At 49.4% G+C, this 20,966-nt stretch overlaps 1 protein-coding gene and 1 long non-coding RNA gene across 4 annotated transcripts in view; one reads left to right on the top strand and one right to left on the bottom strand.

Annotated features, from left to right (window-relative positions):
• FCHSD2 (FCH and double SH3 domains 2) overlaps nucleotides 1-16,959 on the bottom strand; it is a 304,862-nt gene extending 287,903 nt beyond the window's left edge. The window contains exons 1-2 of one of the 3 annotated variants that reach the window (XM_029206970.1): nucleotides 16,897-16,959; nucleotides 2,473-2,570 (exon numbers count right to left, since the gene is read on the bottom strand). In XM_029206970.1, coding sequence (XP_029062803.1) covers nucleotides 2,473-2,570; nucleotides 16,897-16,911 — 113 coding nt within the window. In that variant the 5' untranslated portion in view covers nucleotides 16,912-16,959. Of the gene's footprint in view, nucleotides 1-2,472; nucleotides 2,571-4,346; nucleotides 4,724-16,896 lie in introns of those variants that run through there. The other 2 variants (XM_029206969.1, XM_029206971.1) reach the window with 2 other exon arrangements.
• On the top strand, nucleotides 4,431-20,741 carry LOC114886472. Its single transcript, XR_003791349.1, has 3 exons — nucleotides 4,431-4,546; nucleotides 17,925-18,061; nucleotides 20,386-20,741. It is a non-coding gene; the product is annotated as an uncharacterized LOC114886472 (long non-coding RNA).
• Nucleotides 20,742-20,966: the final 225 nt, after the last annotated feature.

Here is a 20,966-nt window from a genome sequence, read left to right as displayed (position 1 = left end):
CAAAATTCTTTGAGATCACAGAGAAGATCAAACTTGCAAACTTAGTGGTAACGAGAATTTGCCAGATGAAAATTAGGAGGGCACAAAAGCATGAATGTCGAGAATACAATTAGATAACCAGAAGTCTTAAGTGGCCAGGGCAGGGGGAATAAGGAGAAAGGATATGCATGGGCATGAAATGGTAATAACTAAGCCAGGAAATGAAGCTTGTAGCTTGTACCTAGGTTGCAAAGGGCCACATGTGCTATGACAAAGTGTTTGGTCTTTATCCTGAAGACCACAGAGAACCTGATACGTAATAAACGGTTATTAGAGAGACTTCCCTGGTCGTGCAGTGGTTAAGAATCTGCCTGCCGGATGGGAGGGAGAGAGATAGAAGAGGGAAGCGATATGGGGACATATGTACATGTACAACTGATTCACTTTGTTATAAAGCAGAAACTGACACACCATTGTAAAGCAATTATACTCTAATAAAGATGTTAAAAAAAAAAAAAAAAAGAATCTGCCTGCCAGTGCAGGGGACACCTTTAAGCTCTGGTCCAGGAAGATCCCACATGCCACAGAGCAACTAAGCCCGTGCACCACAACTACTGAGCCTGCGCTCTAGAGCCCGTGAGCCACAACTACGGAGCCCACATGCCACAACTACTGAAGCCCACGAGCCTAGAGCCCATGCTCCACAACAAGAGAAGCCACCACAATGAGAAGCCCGGGCACTGCAAAAAGTAGCCCCTGCTCGCCACAACTAAAGAAAGCCCATGCACAGCAACGAAGACCCAACACAGCCAAAAATAATAATAATTAATTAATTAATTTTTTTAAAAAGAAAATAAATAAACAATTATTAGAAAGTTAACTGGTAACAACGTGGAAAACAGATTTAAAAGGAGAGATTGGGAGGTGGAAGATATGAGAACACTACAGTAATAATTAGGATATTACTGCAACAACGCCAGTGAAATGTGATGAAGTCAGAAATAATACAAACAACTAAACAGTAGCAACAGGAGCAGCAATCTACATCAACTTAGCAGTGACGTGTCCATATAGCTGACCATAAGTCAAGGTACAAGCAACAGGGGAAATAGAGAATATGCAAACAAGAGGTCTTTTGAATATAATCAAAAGGACTTAATGACTACTGACTAGCCATACCCCACAGAGGATCTTTACTTACAAACAAATTTTGCCTTCCTAAACTACTAAAATATAAAATACTTTCGTTCACTTAATAAATATTAAAAGCTTAATTCGTAACCATATGAAAAGTTTCAGGTGTCTTGCACAGGAATTATTTAAGTCTAAAAATTTCCCTGTGTCCACAAGAAAAACAAAGAAACAAATGCAGAATTAAAATAGAGTAGTTTTCACCCAAAACTAACACAACATTGTTAATCACCTATACGCCAATATAAAATTAAAAGTTAAAAAAAAATAGAGTAGTTTTCAGTCAGAAAACAATGATCTTGATATATCCAAGTTTGGATGAGTCTAAATTAATATGCCTTAGAAACCCTGAAAAGATACGTAAATAGTAGAAATATTAATTTAGTATCTAAATTAAATATGGGGGGGAAAAGGAACTCTAAGTAAAAATCTTTGGGCTACGAACAATTCAGCTATACAAACACATATAGTTTTATTATAATAACATATAGTTAATATTTTTCATGAAACCAACATGAGGTTGTGCACCACAGGAAAAAATAAGTAACTGATGAGGCTTACAGACCCAATTCCAATTTAATAAGTGTATTAATAAAGGGAAATAATTGCAGCGACTCTGTTTCAACATGCAAATCATTTTCCTTTACAAAAATGTTTGTTGAACTGTCAGTTTGTATTATAGGATTGTTAAAACAGTGGTGTTTCTTTCAATAAAATGAGTCATGATTACTTCTATAAAGAAAGACATTGACTTTCACAAGGCTGGCAAGATGGCTTATCTTTTTAATTCAAAGTTATCTTGAATAGGGATACAAGTAACTTTAATGATAAAATATGATAAACACATTTCCCACTAAATTTAATGTTCAAAGACAAAGTTATATTTACCATGTTCTAATAATCATCTGAGATTGACTGGCTCACCCCCAGATATTAACCATTAACCATGTGTCAGTTTAAAATTCCATGTGAAATCGTTAAGGTCAATAAATGTAGAAAGAAATTTAGCAGAAAAATTATTTAAATAAGAATTTCTATTTCAGTGATTATAATCTGACTGATAAATTTGTAAGAACCTTGTTTTTTCATAATAGTATGTGTAGGTTATAGGTTTCTCCACTAAAGGAAAAAAGTTTGTATTGTGTTAATTCCAGTTATAATTTCTAGCTGAGTCAAAGCTCTAACAGCCTTAAAGCAGGAAATCCAAAAGGAAATTCCATCATCAGTTCCTGGGGCTTGGTAATGCAAAGGTTGTTTGAAATAGAGATACAGAAGTTCTCAAACTATTTACTATAACCTTACCTCATATCTTCAAGCAAATCACATTCTGCTTGATGTTTGGCTTGAAGTTTTGTCATCTGCTCAACTTGAATGTTTTTCAGTTCTTGTGTAACTTTCACCTAAAATATACCATATATTTATGAGGCCTTACTGCAACTTTAACAATAAAAAAATTACTTAAGGAAAATACGAAATACTTGTCAGAATATATAACTCTTACTTGCCTTTCCCCTGAGGAGCATAAACCCATTATTAGCCACATAATTTTGTTTACTGCAGATAATTAATGAAAAAACTAGCTAAAACAACCTGAAGCAGAGGCTAAATGAAAGTACACAAGTATAAAAATTACAGATTAAAGAGGTGCAAAATAAACTGCCAATCATTTCATTTCATGTACAAGCTCAATACATATCCAGGTCTTTAAGAGTCTGTCTTCTATTTCTTCCAAAAAGGATACAAAGACATTAAAACATCAGGAGAGGTGAGCAGAGTGTAGATGGGAGAAGTGGGCATAAGAATGCCTAGATATCTCATGACCAAAACTTACACAATCATGAAATTATATGCATGAATCAACTATTTAAATTATTCCATAATGGCTACGAGAAGCACACTCTCAGGATGATGCCCTCGACTTGCTGGACAGCACATCAAATCACAATCTCTTTCTCACAAAGGAGAAAGCAAAAGTGACCTTCCAGCATATGCAGTGCTTTTAAGCCACCACAGCAAGCCGGTCCCAGTGGCGTTTCCACTTCAAACAGCTAGAACAGTATATGCAAACCGGCCAGTGCCTCGCCCGCCAGGCCGGGATCCAGGTTACAGTGGGCCTGGAACCCCCATGGCCGAAGCAGGGCCACTGGAGGGGTAAGTGTACGTGTGTGAAAGAAAAAGACTCACTTAACCGGAGAACCCGGGTTAAGAAAGAGAAAAAAGAGGGAGCAGACACGAATGAGTTAGGCATTCAGCAAATGTTTGCCCACAAGGGGAGGATAGAACAGCCTCCTCCACCCAGAGGAGACACTCAGTAACCATCTGCAGGATTGAAAAGACAAGGACACAGCCTCAGTCCCTGGGAAAACTGGGAGGGGGACATTGAAACAGTTCTGGAAAGGCGAAGCGGGGAAGCTGCTGACAAGCCCGGAGCACCCGTCACTCCGTCACTCCCACCCGAAGCCTAGATCACGGCTCACACGCCAAGCACGGCCCGGCTCTCTCTCTCCTGGGGACAGAACCACCACCTTCCTCGCCCCCTAGTCGGAGGGGCGGGGCAGGAATGGGGAAGAGAAAGACAGGACCGCTCAATGCTTAATTTCTTGTTTTCCCTTGGGGTGGGGGTGACTATTGCGACTTCTCTTCGGTCACCCCGTGGGAAAAGCGAGCCAAACATTAAGGCTAGGCTGGAAACAAATTCCCTGTAAATTTGCCAATGGGGGAGGGTGGCGACAAGCGGGCGGAGGGCTCAAACCTGGTGCAGACTAAACAATCACACAAGCAAAAGGCTCTGCAAGCTGCAGGGGCTCCCCCGCCTCCCCTCGGTGCAGCCCCGAGAAAGCACTTTGCAGAGAGCAGCACTGCCATGCGCGCTCGCTCTCTCTCTCACACACACATACACATACACACACGCACACCCGAAACTCTTGTGAAATGTCTGGGGATGGGGGGGTCTACCGAGCGGTGGAGGGAGGGGACGAGCCCTCGCCGCCCCTCCGACGCGAAGGCACCAAACACGCGCGCCCCCCGCCAGGAGCCGGCGGCAACTCAGTGACAAGCCCGAGACGACGGCGGTCACGGCCCCTTGCGCAAAGGGGGAGGGGGCGCAGTGGTCGCCCCAGCCGCGTTCCTTGTACGCATCCCCCCAAAACCTCAAAGACCCCCAGCTGCATTCTCACCTTCCTCGGCGGCGGCTGCATCATGCTGAAGGGACATCAATCTTCCTCCGACGGCGGCGTAAGTGAGGAGGGAAGGAGGAGGGCCAAGAGAAGGCCGCCCAGCGAGCGGGGTGTGCTTGTGTGTTTAAGGAGAGCCTGAGAACGAGGACTCGCCCCGGAGGGAGCAAGGCCGGCGGATAGCAGGACAACCAGGTCCGAGGGTGAGTGTGAAGAGAAGGAGGAGAAGCGCCGAGAAGGCCTGGGCTCCGGCGGCCCTGGGGGTGTGTGAGGCAAGGAGGCGGAGACCGCGAGGGGGCGGGGGCCCGGGTGCGGGGGCGCAGGCTCTCCCAGCTCGCCGAGCGGCTCTTGAGGAGCACCCCCGTCGTCCGGTTCCCTGCCCGCCGCGGCTATCCACCCGCCGCCGATTCCGCGGCTCCTCAGACGCGGCCCCCCCCCGCCCCCACTCAGGCAGCCTGGCCCTCGCTGGGCCCAACACCCCCGCCCGGCCGGGGGAGGTGGAAGGCGGCGCCGCACTCTCCGCTTGGGTTCCTCCACTCAGGCCGCGGGAATTTCCGGCCCCAGCGCGTGGCGCAGCGCCCCGCTCCGGCGGCGGAGGGAATAGCTTAGGCCAGAGCTGGGTTCGAGGGGCCGGGCCTGGCTGCAGGGAGGGAGCGTGGCCGCGGCGCGGAGCTCCGTATCGCGGCGGGGGACGGGGGTAGCTAACGGATCGGTCGGCGAATGAGAGGGGTAAAAATGCTACCGCAGCACGAAAATCCCCCCGTTCTCTCCGAGAATGGCACGTTCCAAACGCCTCCTGTTGTCCCTCCCCCACAGTGGGAGCCAGCTGGGGGCTTCCCGCGCGCTTTCCCGCCAGCCGCGGCGCGCGCCCCCGGTTGGGGGCGCGCACGTGGGCGGGAGAGGGCTTTGCGCCGACGCACGCGCATAAGGCGCTCCTGCAGGAGTGTGTGTGTGTGTGTGTGTGTGTGTGTGTGTGTGTGTGTGTGTGTGATAATAGGGGGACAGTAGGAGAGTACCGTTTTTTGCTTCTCTGTCCTCCAACACCCCTCTCCCCTCGGGCGGATGAGCCTGGCCGATCTAGGCACCAAGGAGCGAGCGTGGACTAGTCCTTTCGCGGCGGCCGAGGGTGCCTGGCTTGAGGGAGGGCGTCTAGTTGCCCTGCAAAGAAAAAATCGGTTCCCTGCTACAGGGCGTCCAAGTCAGAGTGTGGACTGCGTGCTAGAGGACCATGAGGTTGTTAAGGCCAGGATCCCCATTTCGCAAATGGGAGGCAGAGGAGTGGAGACCTTATGAAGGTTACACAGCAGGACTAGAATCTCTGGGTAACTAAGTGTTCTCTGGGTTATAGAGAAACAGGTGCCGATGACAATCATGAGGAAAAATAAAGGAGCAGCAGGGGCAATAGAGGAAAGCTCTTGAATGGGAGTCAGGGCCTCTTGGTGCCAGTTCACTCTGCCTGCCCTTGGCTGGCTGGGTGAGCTCAGGCTTCCTCATCTCCCTGTGAGGATGTTCTGGGCGGCTCTCCCCACCCCAACTTCCTCCTCTATCCAGACCATCTTGGGGTAGGGATATCAGCCTCCCTTGAGGTCCTTAGAATGAAAATACCTCTTCCAGAGCCATAGGGCTGTGTGAGCTGTGTGAAGGGTGAATTAGATCAATCAAGTTTTATCAGAAGTTGGGGTCTCAAACACGTATTCTCAGAAGTATGGTCAGGCAAAAGAGGAAGGTGAGTGAAGCTTGGAGAGACCCAAATAAGTTGCCCATTGCCACTTGGCCAGAAATTGGGAAGATGGAACAACCTAGGTTGTTTACATTGTTAGCCTAGATTCTTGTATAGGAAGGCGGTAGAATCAGAGCTATGCTTGAGTCAGATTAATCTGTATAGTAATTAGGAGACCAGGCTTGCTATTCCTGGTTTCCTTGAAGCCATTCAAAAGTGCACCCTTAATCAGAGTCCCCAATTACTATCAGGGAAGGCCTGAGGCAAGGGAGCAGGTGGCTGGAGGCCCAGCTCCCTGATAGATGTGGGGCTGCCAGCTGGAGGTAGCCAGGCTGGGCTCCAGTCTCAGTTCCACCACCAATTCACTGTGAAGTGTTGACCTAGTCAGTTCATCTCTTTCAACCTTTATTACCTCACTTGTAAAAATGGGATCTAATACCAGCCTCTAATACAGTCTTGTATTAAATAGAATTTCTCCTACCATGTGGCCTGGCACATAATGCTCAATAAATGCTTTCTGATTCATCCTTTATTCAAAAAATATTTGCTAAGGTCCTGCTTTGTGCCAAGACTTGGGCCAGACACTGGGGACACAAGGATGAGCAAGAAAGAATCAGCCTGGGCCTTCACCATAGCTGAGTTCCAGACTAACCATTCCATGAATGACACCGGGCTAGTGCCAGGAAGGGGTAACAGTGCTTGCCCAGATGTGTCCTGCACACAAAAGGTGCTTAACAAAGATTTGCTGAATCCTAGTCCTGGGTGCAGCTAGTCTGGCCCAGAAATTATCCTCCCTTCACCTCCCTTTACTGGAAGTGAGGACTGGGGGTATAAAGGTGCTGGATGTTGGGAGACTTGGGATCCAGCCTCTATCACTGGTCTGCTGGGCCTTCTCTGGGCCTTGGTCCCCAATTGCAGGGTAAGGTAAGTGAATGAGCCTGGAACTTAGTAGGCTCTTCACAGCTGAAGTCAAACCCTGGGGCTTTATTTTATGGATTTAGGAGGGCACCCTCCACCTGATTTGCCATTATTCTGAAACCAGGAATGGCATTGACTTTCTGGAATGATTTCTGGAATGATTATGCAGGTGTTATAAAAAGCTAATGGGCGGGACTTCCCTGGTGGCGCAGTGGTTAAGAATCCGCCTGCCAATGCAGGGGACATGGGTTCGATCACTGGTCCAGGAAGATCCCACATGTTGCAGAGCACCTAAGCCCATGTGCCACAACTACTGAGCCTGCGCTGTAGAGCCTGCGAGCCACAACTACTGAAGCCCACATGCCTAGAGCCTGTGCTCCACAACAAGATAAGCCACCGCAATGAGAAGCCCACACACCACAACGAAGAGTAGCCCCCGCTCACCGCAACTAGAGAAAGCCCGCACGCAGCAACGAAGACCCAATGCAGCCAAAAATAATAAATAAATTAAATAAAATTTATTAAAAAAAGAAAGCTAATGGGCAACACCAAATGGGCTTACCTGTTAACTGCTTTCTCAAAAAATGTGGTTTCTGGGACTTCCCTGGCAGTGGATAAGACTCCATGCTCCCAATTCAGGAGGCCTGGGTTTGATCCCTGGTAGGGAACTAAATCCCACATGCATGCCACAACTATGAGTTTGCATGCCACAACTGAGAAGCCCACATGCCGCAAGTAAGGAGCCCTGGAGCCGCAACTAAGACCCAGTGCCAGGACTTACCTGGTGGTCCAGTGGTAAAGAATCCACCATCCAATGCAGGGGACGTGGGTTCGATCCCTGGTCAGGTAACTGACATCCCACATCGCCACAGGGCAACCAAGCCCGTGCGCCACAACTACTGAGCTCGAGTGCCTCAACGAGAGCCCGCAAATGACAGAGCCCATGCACCACAACTAGAGAAAGAAAACCCGCACGCTGCAGCTAGAGAGAAGCCCGCATGCCACAACGAAGAGCCCACACTCCAAGGACAGATCTTCGCATGCCTCAACAAAGATCCTGCGTGCCACAGCTGAGACCCGATGCAGACAAAAAAAAAAAAAAAAGGAAGGTGACCCAGTGCAACCAAATAAATAAATAAATTTGTTTTAAATGTGGTTTCTTTTAAAATGTGTCTAATATTTACCAAGTGCCTTTTCCAAACCCCAAACTTTTATATTACTTTTCCAAGCTAATCTTCACTGTAATCCTATGAGAGAGTATTGTTTTCTTCATTTTACAAATGAGGAACCAGAGGCTCAGTGAAAATAAGTGACTTGCCCCAAAGTGATGGATTTGGGACCAGAACCTAGTTCTCCTGTTCGCCTCTATGAGGAATGTTCAAAGGAATTGGGAGAGTTCACCCAGGAAAAAAGGAGACTCAGGAGGATACAATCTGTATGTTCCAAACTCCACAGGGATGGGGAAGGAGATTTCTGTGACATGTAAGCCTGACGAAAATGTACCCTTTGAACCAGGCTGGGGACTTCCAGAGCCTTGCTCCTTCAATGCAGGCAAGCACTGTGTTACCAGTTAGATCTCTTGAGATTCTTTGGGGGAAATGCCACAAAGCTTTCCTGTGACCACAGAGCAGCATGCACTGTGGCCCCAGAGACCAAACAGAAACAGGTCTCAGCTGCATCTAAGGAAGGAGATTTTCCAGGCAGAGCTGCCCCTGGAGGGGGTGAGCTCCCCCATCCCTGGGTCTGTGCAGGCAGGTGCTGGCTCCCTTCCATCAAGGAGGCCACAGATGGGATTCTCACCCTGGGAAGGAATTGATAACAGCTACCATTTATTTCACCTCTTCCACGTTTCAAGCGTTGAACTAGGCGTGTTATTTACACTGTTTCTACACCCTCACAACAACCCCTAATGATACATATGATCCATTTCACAGATTTCACAAACTGAGGCCCAGAAGTGAAATGACCTACCCAAGGTCACACAGCTGGGCCAGGAGAGTCAGGCCTGGCCCCTGGCTACCTCTGGCTCTGAAGCTATGCTCTCCCTCCAGCATGCATGCTGCTATGAAGTCTCCTGGAAGTAATGTGATTCTAAGTTTAAGTCAGAGCCAGGACTGAAAGTTGGCCTGGAGCAGATATAAGAGTGGGCACTGGAAGATGAGCTATTCCAAAATTCCACAGGGCTCCTGGGAGAAACCTCAGGGAGGCAAAATATGCAGCAGCACTTGAGCGTGACTAGAATGTGAACAGCACCCCACCCTACCCTTGTCCAGAATGGACACCCGCAACAGGTTGGCACTCCATCCAAGGCTTTCTCCAGAGAAGATGGCCACCATCCCATCTGCCCATTCTGCACCAAGGCACCCCTTATCCTTCCTGCAGCTGGGATTCAAAGCCCCCTCTACTCCCTTTCGTGCTCTGTCATTATCTCCCACTCACATTGTCATGGGCTGCTCAGGAATACCTGTCAGCCCATCCAGATGCCAGCTGTCCCCTGCCTGAGCCCCACCACCCCGACCTGGGGATGATGCTGCAGACCATGCAGCCTGTGAACCCCACCCCCATTCACTTCCTTTCTACCCTAGTCATCTTTCACCCTCCACCTCCGTCCCCCACACACATACTGGCCTTTGCTTCTGCCTGAGGTGATCTCTCAACACAGGCCTCTGGTCAGCCTGTTGTAGGAATGTGCCTGTCTCCTCCACTGGTCAGCTCTGCAGACAGAGAATCACAGCCCACTGGAGTGAGGCTTCAAGATCTGTGGCCACAAGAAGAGGGCAGAGGCTCTCCCTAGGCCACAAAGTCACTTTGTGGCAGAACTAGACCTTGGATTCCATCCAGCGTCAACAAGCCCCTCATTCTGGGCTCAGTTGTAAGCAGGTCTTTAGGGTGAGACCCAGGCCCTGTACTCCAGCAACTCCCAATCTCAACACATGGACCAAAGGTATAACAGTGAGTCCAAGTCATGCAAGGCAGCCCAGGAGAGTCGGGTAGCAGGGATCTAATGCCAGAGGTGAGTTCCCGAGAGGCAGGCACTGGGGCAGGGAATTACGTGGTCAGCTGGTGCCCCTGTCAAGGAGTGTTACAGCTTGGATGGGGGGTCAGGGGACAGTTCCAGGGCTACAGTAGGAGCTAAGAGTCACATGATTTTGACATCAGGGGGCAGGAAACCACGGTTCTAGTGCTATCTTTGCCAGGCACTTGCCGAGTGTGACCTTTGGCACATTGCAAATTCTGGCCTGTGTTCCTCCTAGGGGGGTGGGTGCAGTTTAAATGAAATAACGGGTACATGATCTGCAAAAGGCTGGGGAGCTATGTAAGCAAGTGACTACTCATCCTGGGATACGTTAAGGAAGGCTGAATGACTGCCACGTGGGATGCTGACCGAGGCTTCCCACTGGGAGCTGCACTGCGATTACAGTTCTGTGAAGCTAGGACCAATGGGTAAAACAGTCAGGTTTGGGTGCAGGGGTAACATCACAGGGATTTGGGGTCAGGCACACCTGGGTTAGATGTCCACCTCCTCCCCTGCCAAGCTTTGGGTTCTTGACCAAGTCCTGAAACCTCTTTTAAACCAAGTTCCCTTGTCCATAAAAGGGAAATAATGATTCTTTGCAGGGCTGTGATGGGAATTAAATGGGAATGTTTATATAAAATGCCTGCAATCATACTGCCTACAAATGTGAGTTTCCTCTGTGCGTACATGTGTTTTTCTTCAGCTTCCCTTCATTTTGTTCTGGTTTTGTTTGCAAATTAAAAAAATAATAATAAAACACAAAAAGAGGAATTCCCGTGGGAGGAGGTTAAGCTCAGCTACAGTTTTGGTTTTATCCTGACTCACCGTGAGGACCCGGGAAGTCCCTGCCCTCCCTCAGCCTTCATTTCCTCATCTGTAGCACTGGGGCTTCCCAGCCTGGAAGGCATGGGATGCTACCCATCTGTGAGCCTCTTCCATGGAGAAGACCCTCCAGGCTAAGCTGGGGGATGGGGGTCAGGCAGAGACCAGGGGAGGGAGTTGGAGTTGTCTGGGAGGGACAGCAGTATGGGAAGGTGGCAGCTCTGTAACCGCTGTGCACTGACCTGTGGAGGGAGCAGGCCCTGCTCAGCTTAGAAAGCCTGTTGCTTATTTTCCCACAGCCTGCCCAGTTAATGCCAAAACAAAACATGCTTGCCTGCTCCCTGCTGGAGGGCAGTAGGCCAAAATGAGTGTCCTGGAGGGCTGGCAGATGCCCTGGCATTCTGCCTGCTCCCTGGGCACCCACCCTTCCCCTGTCTGCAACACATCCATCCACATACCACATCCTGTGGCCTGGGCGAGCTCAGCACCACTCTCAACAGAAGTTGACCCAGTGTAAGGAGAGAAGCTTCCCCAGGACCTGTACTCCCCCCTCTGGTTTTCAGCCCTCCTAAATGGACACATCCAACCCCTAAACCCACCTGTCTTCACAGTCTAGCCTTGGCCCCAACATGGGATCTAATTCTTGCCATGCTGCTGCAGGCAGAGCGCGTGGCATCAGAATGCTGGGAGCTGCTATCAGCTGCTATGGGAGGAAATTCCCTGGCTCAGGAAAGCTCTTCCAGCGGAAGGGAGCAGGAGGTGAGTCTCCTTGAAGAGACAGACACTGCCAACACTGTAGGCAGAGCCAATCCTGGGGTAAGAAGCATTAAATCCACCACCCCCGCCTTCTCTCTGATGCTTGTCTACACTGGGTACAGTAATAATAATAGCTTATACTTTATAATAGCTACTATGTGTCAACGCTTCACATAAATAATTAATTTAATTCTCACAACAACTTTGGAGTAGGTAATATTATTAGCCCCATTTTACCCTACGCTTGCTAAGGGTAAAGCAAACTAAGATTTGTACCCAATTAATCAGGCTCCAGGGTCTGTGCTGTTATCTGATATGCAAATCTGCCACCAGAAAATGGTATTTCCTATAAAACTCAGTTCCAAATTTGGAATGTGGCAAGATGCTTGTCCTAGTATCCTAGAATCCAAGCATTTTCCGAGACTTGCCTGAGCTGAGAATCACCTAGGGGTACCTGTTTAAAACACAGTACCTTCATCCCCTCCTCTGAGGATTCAGTAATCTTCATGTGGGAAGAGAGGCAGTGCCTGACATGTGGAAATTTCCCATAAATATTTGTCAAATGAATGAATGCCCCTACCTTCTCTGAGCCTCTGCTCATCTCTAAAATGGGGTTACAGTTACCCACTCAGTCCGATCTCCAAATGTGGCTGTGTGCTGAGTCACTGTGTTTATCTGCACAAGCTTTGCTTAGGTGTGAGGAGTTGTTTACAAGCTCACACCCCTGGCTCCTAATGACAGCTGTAATAATAATAGCTAACATTTCTTACATGCTTATGGAGTACCAGGCACAGCTCTGAGGGCTTTGACTATGTTAACGCATTGATTCTCACAACACCAATTATCCTGACTTTCAGGATGGGGAAACTGAGGCTCAGAGAAGTTAAGTAACTTCCCCATGATCACACAATTAGACACAGGATTGGAACTCCAGTGTCCAAATGGTTAACCACTCTGTCATAGTTTCTGGACTCACCCAGCCCCTCCTCTTGAGAACCGGGCTGCCAAACTTTCATTGAGCAAATGGTTGCTGCACCTGTAGTATTCAAGGAGAGGAGAATGAAAAATTGAATTAACAGGAGCTATAGGAGTTCCCTAGTGGTGCAGTGGTTAAGAATCCACCTGCCAATGTAGGGGACATGGGTTCAAGCCCTGGTCCAGGAAGATCCCACGTGCCGCAGAGCAACTAAGCCCATGCACCACAACTACTGAGCCTGCGCTCTGGAGCTGGCGAGCCACACCTACTGAGCCCACGTGCCACAACTACTGAAGCCCATGAGCCTAGAGCCCGCAAGCCACAGCTACTGAGCCTGCGTGCCACAACTACTGAAGCCCGCGAGCCTAAAGCCCATTCTCTGCCACAAAGAGAAGCCACCGCAATGAGAAGCCCGCGCACTGCAATGAAGAGTAGCCCCCGCTCACTGCAACTAGAGAAAGCCTGTGCAGCCAAAAAATAAATAAATAATTTTTTTAAAAAAACAGGAGCTATATTGTGACCACCTAGAGGGGTGGGATGGGGAGGGTGGGAGGGAGGGAGACGCAAGAGGGAAGAGATATGGGAACATATGTATATGTATAACGGATTCACTTTGTTATAAAGCAGAAACTAACACACCATTGTAAAGCAATTATACTCCAATAAAGATGCTAAAAAAAAAAAAAAAAACCCAAAAAAACCAGGAGCTATAGATGGAGAAAAAAGATCTAGAATTGCTTCACTATTGTTTGAGCCTGAGTAAGAAGTTCCAAAGCACAGAATCAAAGTGCTATGGTAGTTCCAGGTGCAGAAGCTGCCTCTGTCTAAAAGAGGGAAACTGGAAGGCTGCACCGGAAGTGGGCCTTGAAGCATGGGAGGTGGACACTCCCAGGAAAGGAACAGTGAGAGAGAGCAAAAACTGCAGGCTGGATGGGCCTGAGCCATGTTTAGGAAGAGCTTGAATAGTGAATTCTGGGAAATGAGCCTGCGAAGGTGAACTGTGGCCTTTCGTGGGCGTCCCACTTTGATGTTTGCTTCAAATTTTGAAAACTGATACCCCTTTATGGTGCTTGACACACTCTATAATAGGCATGTGTATTGCCTGTCTCACCCTTCCTATCAGTGCTCCCCATTCCCATAGATCTCTGGGAAAAGATCTTATTTGCCACTGTATCCCCAGCACCTAGGACAAGGCATCCTAGATGGATGGATTTGAAGGCCTGAAGACCGCGAGGTTTACCAGAAGTGGAACATTAAGTATGGGCAGCCAGGTAACAGAAGAGAAGGCCCAGTATAGCACCCTAAGGGAGGGTGTGCCTGAGGGCCTACTCAGGCCTATTGTCTGTTTATGTTCTCACACGTTGCACTGGGCTAGTGACTTCACTGCTGTTCCTCCCAGGAGGAGGCTTATGAGTGCATGGACCACAAAGAGAGGCTGGGTGGGTCTGAAGGACAAGGCACCTTGGGCTGGGTCACATTAACTCCAGTGCCTTTCCTCCCTGTATATTGGGCACTCAGCTTGGGGTCTCTGTTAAGAGCCTGGGTCAAGCTCTAAGTCAGACTAACCAGTTTGAATTTTGACTCTGCTGCTTTCTAGCTATGTGGTCTTAACTACATAATCTGGATACTGCTTTTCTCACATTGGCCCTGTGACCCCAGGCACAGCTCTCACTTTCTCTGAGTCTCAGGCACTGTGTAGGCTGGGATGGTTACCCTTGAGACCCCTGTGGCTCTGTCATTCTCTAGGTCACCAGACAGTGCTTTCTAGATGGTAGCAATATGAATGTAAAGGTGAAGTTTGGTCTTTTCTCTCTGGGGCAGTAAGAAAAACCTCCAACCCAGCACTGATCACAGAGAAATGAATGGGTCAAGGCCAATGAATATCTCTCTTCCAGATATTCTATCTGGGTGACAATTTTTCAGGCATATCTGGGGATTGTTATTCTCTATTTGCACCTCAACGCAGACCCTCAGCCCTGCAGGAGGTTGATCCCTGTGGACTGCATCACAAGACCCCCTTGCCAACTGGCTTCCATTTGGGTTTGGACAATGAGAAACGACAGGAGACTGGAGGATGACAGGAGAGAGTGGTTGGGCTATTTCTCCCTCTGCTCCTTCCCCACTCCCTCCTTGATCCCATTTCTGCCAGGCAGCCCTACCTCTCATCGGGCTCTGGTGATGTGATTCCTGCCCCTCCTTTCAGCCCTAGTCTCTGGGTGAGTGCCTCACCATCTTTTATTTGTTCCCTTAACCTGCCCACACCTCAGTACAGCAGTCCCTTCATTAAGTCTCTTCGTTTGAACCGTTACAGGTGAATTGCTTCCTGCTGACCTCCTGACTAACACAGGACCCTCCAGTATTATGCTAAGTGAAATAACTCGTACAGAGAAAGACAAATACTGTATGATATCACTTATACGTGGAATCTAAAAAGTATAACAAACTGGTAAAAATAACAAAAAAGGAACGGACTCACATACGTAGAGAACAAACTAGTGGTTACCAGTGGGGAGAGGGCGTGGGGAGGAGCTATATAGGGATAAGGAGTAAGAGATACAAACTGTTATGTATAAAATAAGCTACAAGGATGGAATATAGCCAATATTTTATAATAACTATAAATGGAGTATAACCTTTAAAAGTTGGGAATCACTATATTGTATACCTGTAACATATAATATTCTACATCAGCTATACTTCGGTTTAAAAAAAATGAAATAGACTACCAAAAAAAATACGGGACCCTCCACCTAGATCTGCCTACTTGGCTCAGTCAGGCCAAGACTTTCCCCAGAACAAAGACCCAACCATCCTGACCCAGGAACAGCCCTCCCATTCACCTGCTCTAGGGCAGACATGTGCAATGTGGCTTGAGGGCCCCAGGGTCTGATTCTGACCATCAGTCCTAAATGTACTCTTGTGGGAAGGGTCAGATGGGACAGGGGCACCTGCAGCAAGGCAACAGTGACAAGTACGGTGGACCAAGACCACAGAACAAGACATGCCTCAAGGCAGGGCATGGCCATGCCACCACTCAGGCAGGGTGGGAAGTCAGGAACCTGCTCTGCTCAGAGAAGGCTCCCTGGAGGGCTGGGCAGGGCCTCATCCGGAATCACAGGTTGCTGGAAAGGCAGGGAGGAGAGGGAGGAAAAGCTTATCTCAAGAGAGATTTGAGCAAAGGCTTGGCAGAAGGAAGTGAGATCCCTGAGGGGCAGGGACTTGGTGGGCCACACAGTGGTCAGTGGCAGGTGCCCCTCGGCCTCCCTGGACATGGTGCCTGACGCTGCCCTAGCCTGGAACAAGGTTCGCACCTGAGGACAGGCCTCCTGCATTCCCTCCCAAGCACTCTCACCTCCCTCAGGATTGGACGGCCAGTCACCCCAACTCTTTCACTTCCCTTGCTAACTGCACCTGCACAGACCGCAGCCATAGCAGGGCCCAGGTTTCAATTCTCATTTCCTCCACACCTCTATAGGCTCCTAAAAAGTTTCAATTCCTCACCAGGGGTTGGGCCTGACACTGACCTAGTTACCCTCAATCCTCTGTCGCTGCCTCCCTGCCAACATTCCTGCCTCTCCCCCAACCCGGCTCTCTCCTACCCTCTGCCCTCCTAAGGAGCTAGAGCAAGCCTTCTAACGTGCTACTTTGACCATGCACTCCTCTGCTCAAGACGCTTCTATGGCTCCCCCTGCCCTCCAAATGAAGCCCAGGCTTCTTAACATGACCTTCTGGGCCCTTCACCACATGACTCCTGCTGGACCACCTGACCTCATCTCTCAACCTCACCATTTTAGGTGTCTTTGTTCCAAACACAACATATATATGCACTTCCCTTTGCCCTCAGCCTTTCCTCCTCTTCTCTGCCTGATAAGCTCATATTCATCCTTCAAACCCCAGCTCAAAACCCCTGCTTCTAGAAAACCTTCCTTCTTCCCCCAGGTCAGAATTAATCCTTATGCCTCTGGGTCTCCATAGCCTTGTTCAGATCTTGATGACAGCACTAAGCACAAGCTGACTAGACTACTATTTAGTTATGCCTTTTTCTGAACTCCCCTTCCTTTCAAGTCTCTGGCCCAGCTGGATAGCTTTTTAGCTATATGACCTTGGGCAGGTTATTTAACCTGCTCTGGAGCTCTCCCTGAGCCTCAGGCTGGATTAGGTCTGTTGACAGTTTTTCAGCATCCATATGTACATTGATAATCACGATTAACCCATGATTTTGTAACTATCTCCCACTAGGCTGTGAATATCTCTCTGTTCTCCAGGGACCTCCCCCTCCCACATCCCCGCTAGCCGGCATGGGCCAGGGCTCTGGACCAGAGAGCATGCCTACACCAGGCCTCACCTGTTGCTGTCCCATGGGCTTTCAGGATGGAAGCTGCCAGATGCCCGGACAGTTTTACTTCCCTCCTGGCTGCAGAATGCTGAGAGCAACTGTCAGACCTTAGGCACTTCCGTTTCACTCAGAGCCAGGCTTCCTTTTCACCCCTTCCGTAGGCAGCAAGCTGACGATGGGCCACAGGCTCTGTGCCAGTACCTGGGGAGTGTCATTTCTTCTTGGGAGTTCAGCCCAGACATCTTTGGTGGTGGACTCCCGCTAAGGACAGTCTCCACCCTTGGAGATTTGTGGCAGGAAAACCTGATTACCCAAAACCCCTGGAGACTGGAGTCTTGACCTCATTTGACCTGTATAGTTGTGAAGTGAAAGGCTTCACATGAGGGAACTCCTGCAGGATCATAAACACACAGAGCCCTTCATGAAACCTGTTCATTTTACAGGTGGGGGAGACTGAGGTCCAAAAAGGGATTTTCCCAGAACAGAAGCAGTGATGTACCAAGGGGCATTTATTTTAGGGAGGCCTGACCTTAACTAAATGGTCCCAACCTGTGTTGCTCTTAAGTGCTTTTGCCTGTGTAATATTGTTTTGTTTTTCTATCTCCCTGCCGCTTCTCTCTGCTGCCTTGGTGAGTGCCAGCCTGCCTGACACCTGCCTGTAACAGCAACCTCACCCCACCATGGCTGCCAATTAACCTTTAAACTGTTGACAACCAGATCGCCAAGGGTGTAAAATTAATGTATAAAATACGAGCAAATAGACTCAGATCAAGGGCTTGAGAAACATCTTTGGAATATCCAGGGGACTTTTATGTCTAGAGTCTGGTTTCTGCAGCCTTCCCTTAGCAGAGGAAAGTCACAGCTCTTTATCAATCTTCACCAGCTTACACTTAACCCACATGTGACTCCAGAAGGAAGACAACAGCTTGGTAACTTAACATCCTCCCCAAGGCTGGGAGGGGCATTAAAGATGAGGCAATTCAACCCCATGTCACATTCAGAAATCATTGTCTTCATCTACATTTTTCTCTCCACAGCCCTTTTTGGACTCACACCAGATACAGTGCTTGGTATATGAGATCCAACAGAGTCTTATCTTCAAGGAACTCACCACATCGTGAGGGGAGAGACAGACCTGTAAAGAATCCTGCAGTGGAGTGCATCATGTGCCCAGGTGAACAGCTTTCTCAGGGAAGAAGATGCTTCTCAGGGAAGAAGATGCTTCTCAGGGATCGTCACAGATGAATTCACCAATCAGAGATATGAGGGAAGGGCTCCAAGCAGCTTTCTGTATTCATACCACTAGTGCCCACTCTCAAGCAGACCCCTCCTAAGTCAGACTCCCAGACTTCTACACAACACTTTGTGTTTCCCCCAGGCTTTATTCACTCACTTTGTTGGCCAAAAAACTTCCCATGGCCTTCATCTGTGAAGACTCTGTATTGGGCCCTGGGGACTTAATGGCCTTGAGGAGCCACCAGCCTGGTGGGGGATGGATGCATGGAGAGCCACACAGCATGGACGTGGTGTGAGGGAGGGAAGGCAGAACTGGAGAGCCAGCAAAGGCCCCTGAGCCATTCTGGGAGGTCAGGGGAGACATTCTGCAGGAGATGTATGCCCTCAAATCTGAGATGTGGAATCTCCTTTGACTCTCCTAACACTCCTCTAAGGTGGGTCTTCTTATCCCTATTGTACAAGTGATAAAACTCAGGCCCAGAAAAGGTCAATGCCTTACCTAAGATCACACGGTTAGTAAGTGAGGGGTGGGGCGGGTGTGTTCACTCCTGGGCCCCCAGTTGCAGAGTCAGAGGGTGGCACCACTGGAAGAGCTCGGTCTGCGGGGGTCGGACCAGAGGCGGGACGTTCAGAGGTACACAAGGGGGAGTAGGAGCTGAGAGCCTGGAGCTGGGTGGAACCAGCCGGATATGCCGTCTCCCCATACACAGTGGAGCAAAGGGAAGGACAGGAATACCCAACAGGTCATCAGTTCATGGCTTTGGGACAGCAGAGCTGGCTTAGTCCTTGGACACTATCTCATCCAGACTCCGTTCATCTGAGGCTCATCCAGAGCAATTAATGAGGACATATGGTATCACAGAGGCTGACCCTGGATTAGAACCCAGAGGCCCTAGTCCCTGGCCCAGGGCTCTGTGCACAGCCCTGGCTGCCACTACATCGTTTAATCCAATCTACATTTACTGACATGCACTGCAGATTGGACACTCTTCCGGGCACCATGGGCATCACAGGGATCTTCCCCATCACTGCTGTCAGGAGTTTACAGCTGGAGTGGGGAAGTCAGATCCAGCTTACAGACCTGGACTCCAGGTAGCATGTGGGAAGTGGGGCAGCAGCAGGCATGAACAGAGTGCTGGGGAGTAGGTTGGGGAGGACCTTAATGTCCCAAGAGCCCTGGGCAAGTCCTTGGACCTTGGTTCTCTGGTCTGTTCCCAGAAGGCACTGGAGTCAACAATCTCTGAGGTCTCTCAGTCAGGCCTCTACCCCTCCTTGCCTTTCAAGGGTTGGGAAGTGGGGCTGGGCCAAGCTTCCGGTAGGCTGTGTGGTGGGAGGCAGAGGAAGTGGCTTGAGCCAGACCAGTTGCTCATGTCAGGGCTGACCCATTACCAGCAGGGAAATCACAGAGTCAGTGCTCAGACATCTGGGAGGCACTGGGCAGCCGGGATATTTTTAGAAGGCTACAGGCAGACATGCCCGGAATCCTGGGCGTTCCTGAGCCGAAGAAGCTGGGAGGCCAGCAGAGGGTGAACCAAAAGATGTGGCCCCAGTCCTGGCTCTTACGTCACCAAGGTCAGCTGGCCATCCGTTTTCCCAGAGGCCCGGGCTCAGGCCTATTGTGCTCAAGCTCTGGGTCCCCTGACTTGTCACTGATCTGCCTCCTTCTGGGTAGCCAGGTACAGAGCTCTTGCAGGTCCTTAGGGGGAGAATGTATGTGGAACACTTACTTGGTCTCAATTGATTCCTTCAGCTAGCTCTTTGGGTGCTTTCTCTGGTCCAGGTGAGCTGCTGGGCCCTAGGGATATAGAACAGAAAGGAGGCAACTCTGGAGCGGCTCAGCTCCATTGGGGTGGAGCGGGAGGCTGGAGGTGATGGGAACACAGACAGCAATAACACACTGAGATCACTTTGGGGGAGCTCGGGGAGGGGTGGGGGCGGTCTGCTGGTTTCCCAGGGCTGCCACAGGACCAAATGATTATCTGTGGACAAAAATGTAAGCTGCCAGCCAAGGGACAAACTCCAGATTATAACTAAAGGGCGATTATCAGTCCTTTCTAGAGCCATGCCTTTTCCTCTTGCATTATTTCTGAAAGATGATGTCTCAGCATTGGAGTAAAGGGTAAGATGATCTTTTTAGCTTCCCACCTATCTCAACTACCAGAAAAACTGCCCAGTTTGCAGTGGCAGCTCTAACAAACAGATGCTCCTGCCCCCTTCCCCCTACCCTATCCCCACCAATCTCTCCACTTCACTGTATTTCAGATGAAGACCAAAGCCCAGAAAAGGGTATGTCCAGTCCAGGATCCCTCATCAAGGCCTCATCAAGGAAGGACTTTGACTTCTGTCTGGAACCTGAAGATTCCCCATGTGATCAAAACCATGGGAAGGATGCTCCCAGGCCTGCCTGTCACAGTGAGAGGGCTGGGGGGCTGGGGCATGGGTTGGGCAGAGGGCAGGAGTCCAGCCCCTCCCTGTGCCCCATCATAATGGGGCATGTCCAGTCCAGGATCCCTCATCAAGGCCTCATCAAGGAAGGACTTTGACTTCTGTCTGGAACCTGAAGATTCCCCATGTGATCAAAACCATGGGAAGGATGCTCCCAGGCCTGCCTGTCACAGTGAGAGGGCTGGGGGGCTGGGGCATGGGGCGGGCAGGGGGCAGGAGTCCAGCCCCTCCCTGTTCCCCATCATAATGGACTCTGCAGTGTAGTCCTGTCTGCTCACCTCCCCAGGATTGTCTGTCCTTCCAGCCCATTTCTCAAACCAGGTTTCTAGCCTTAGTCATGAGAGTCTGCAAAATCTCTACCTGAATTTCAAAATGTTGTACCTTCACTTTAATAATAA

Source organism: Monodon monoceros, unplaced genomic scaffold (genome assembly GCF_005190385.1).
Source record: "Monodon monoceros isolate NGI ecotype Baffin Bay Population unplaced genomic scaffold, NGI_Narwhal_1 Super_Scaffold_7, whole genome shotgun sequence".
Lineage (NCBI taxonomy): Eukaryota > Metazoa > Chordata > Mammalia > Artiodactyla > Monodontidae > Monodon > Monodon monoceros.
The sequence above is the reverse complement of the archived record's forward strand: the minus strand, read 5'-3'. Positions and strand labels throughout refer to the sequence as shown.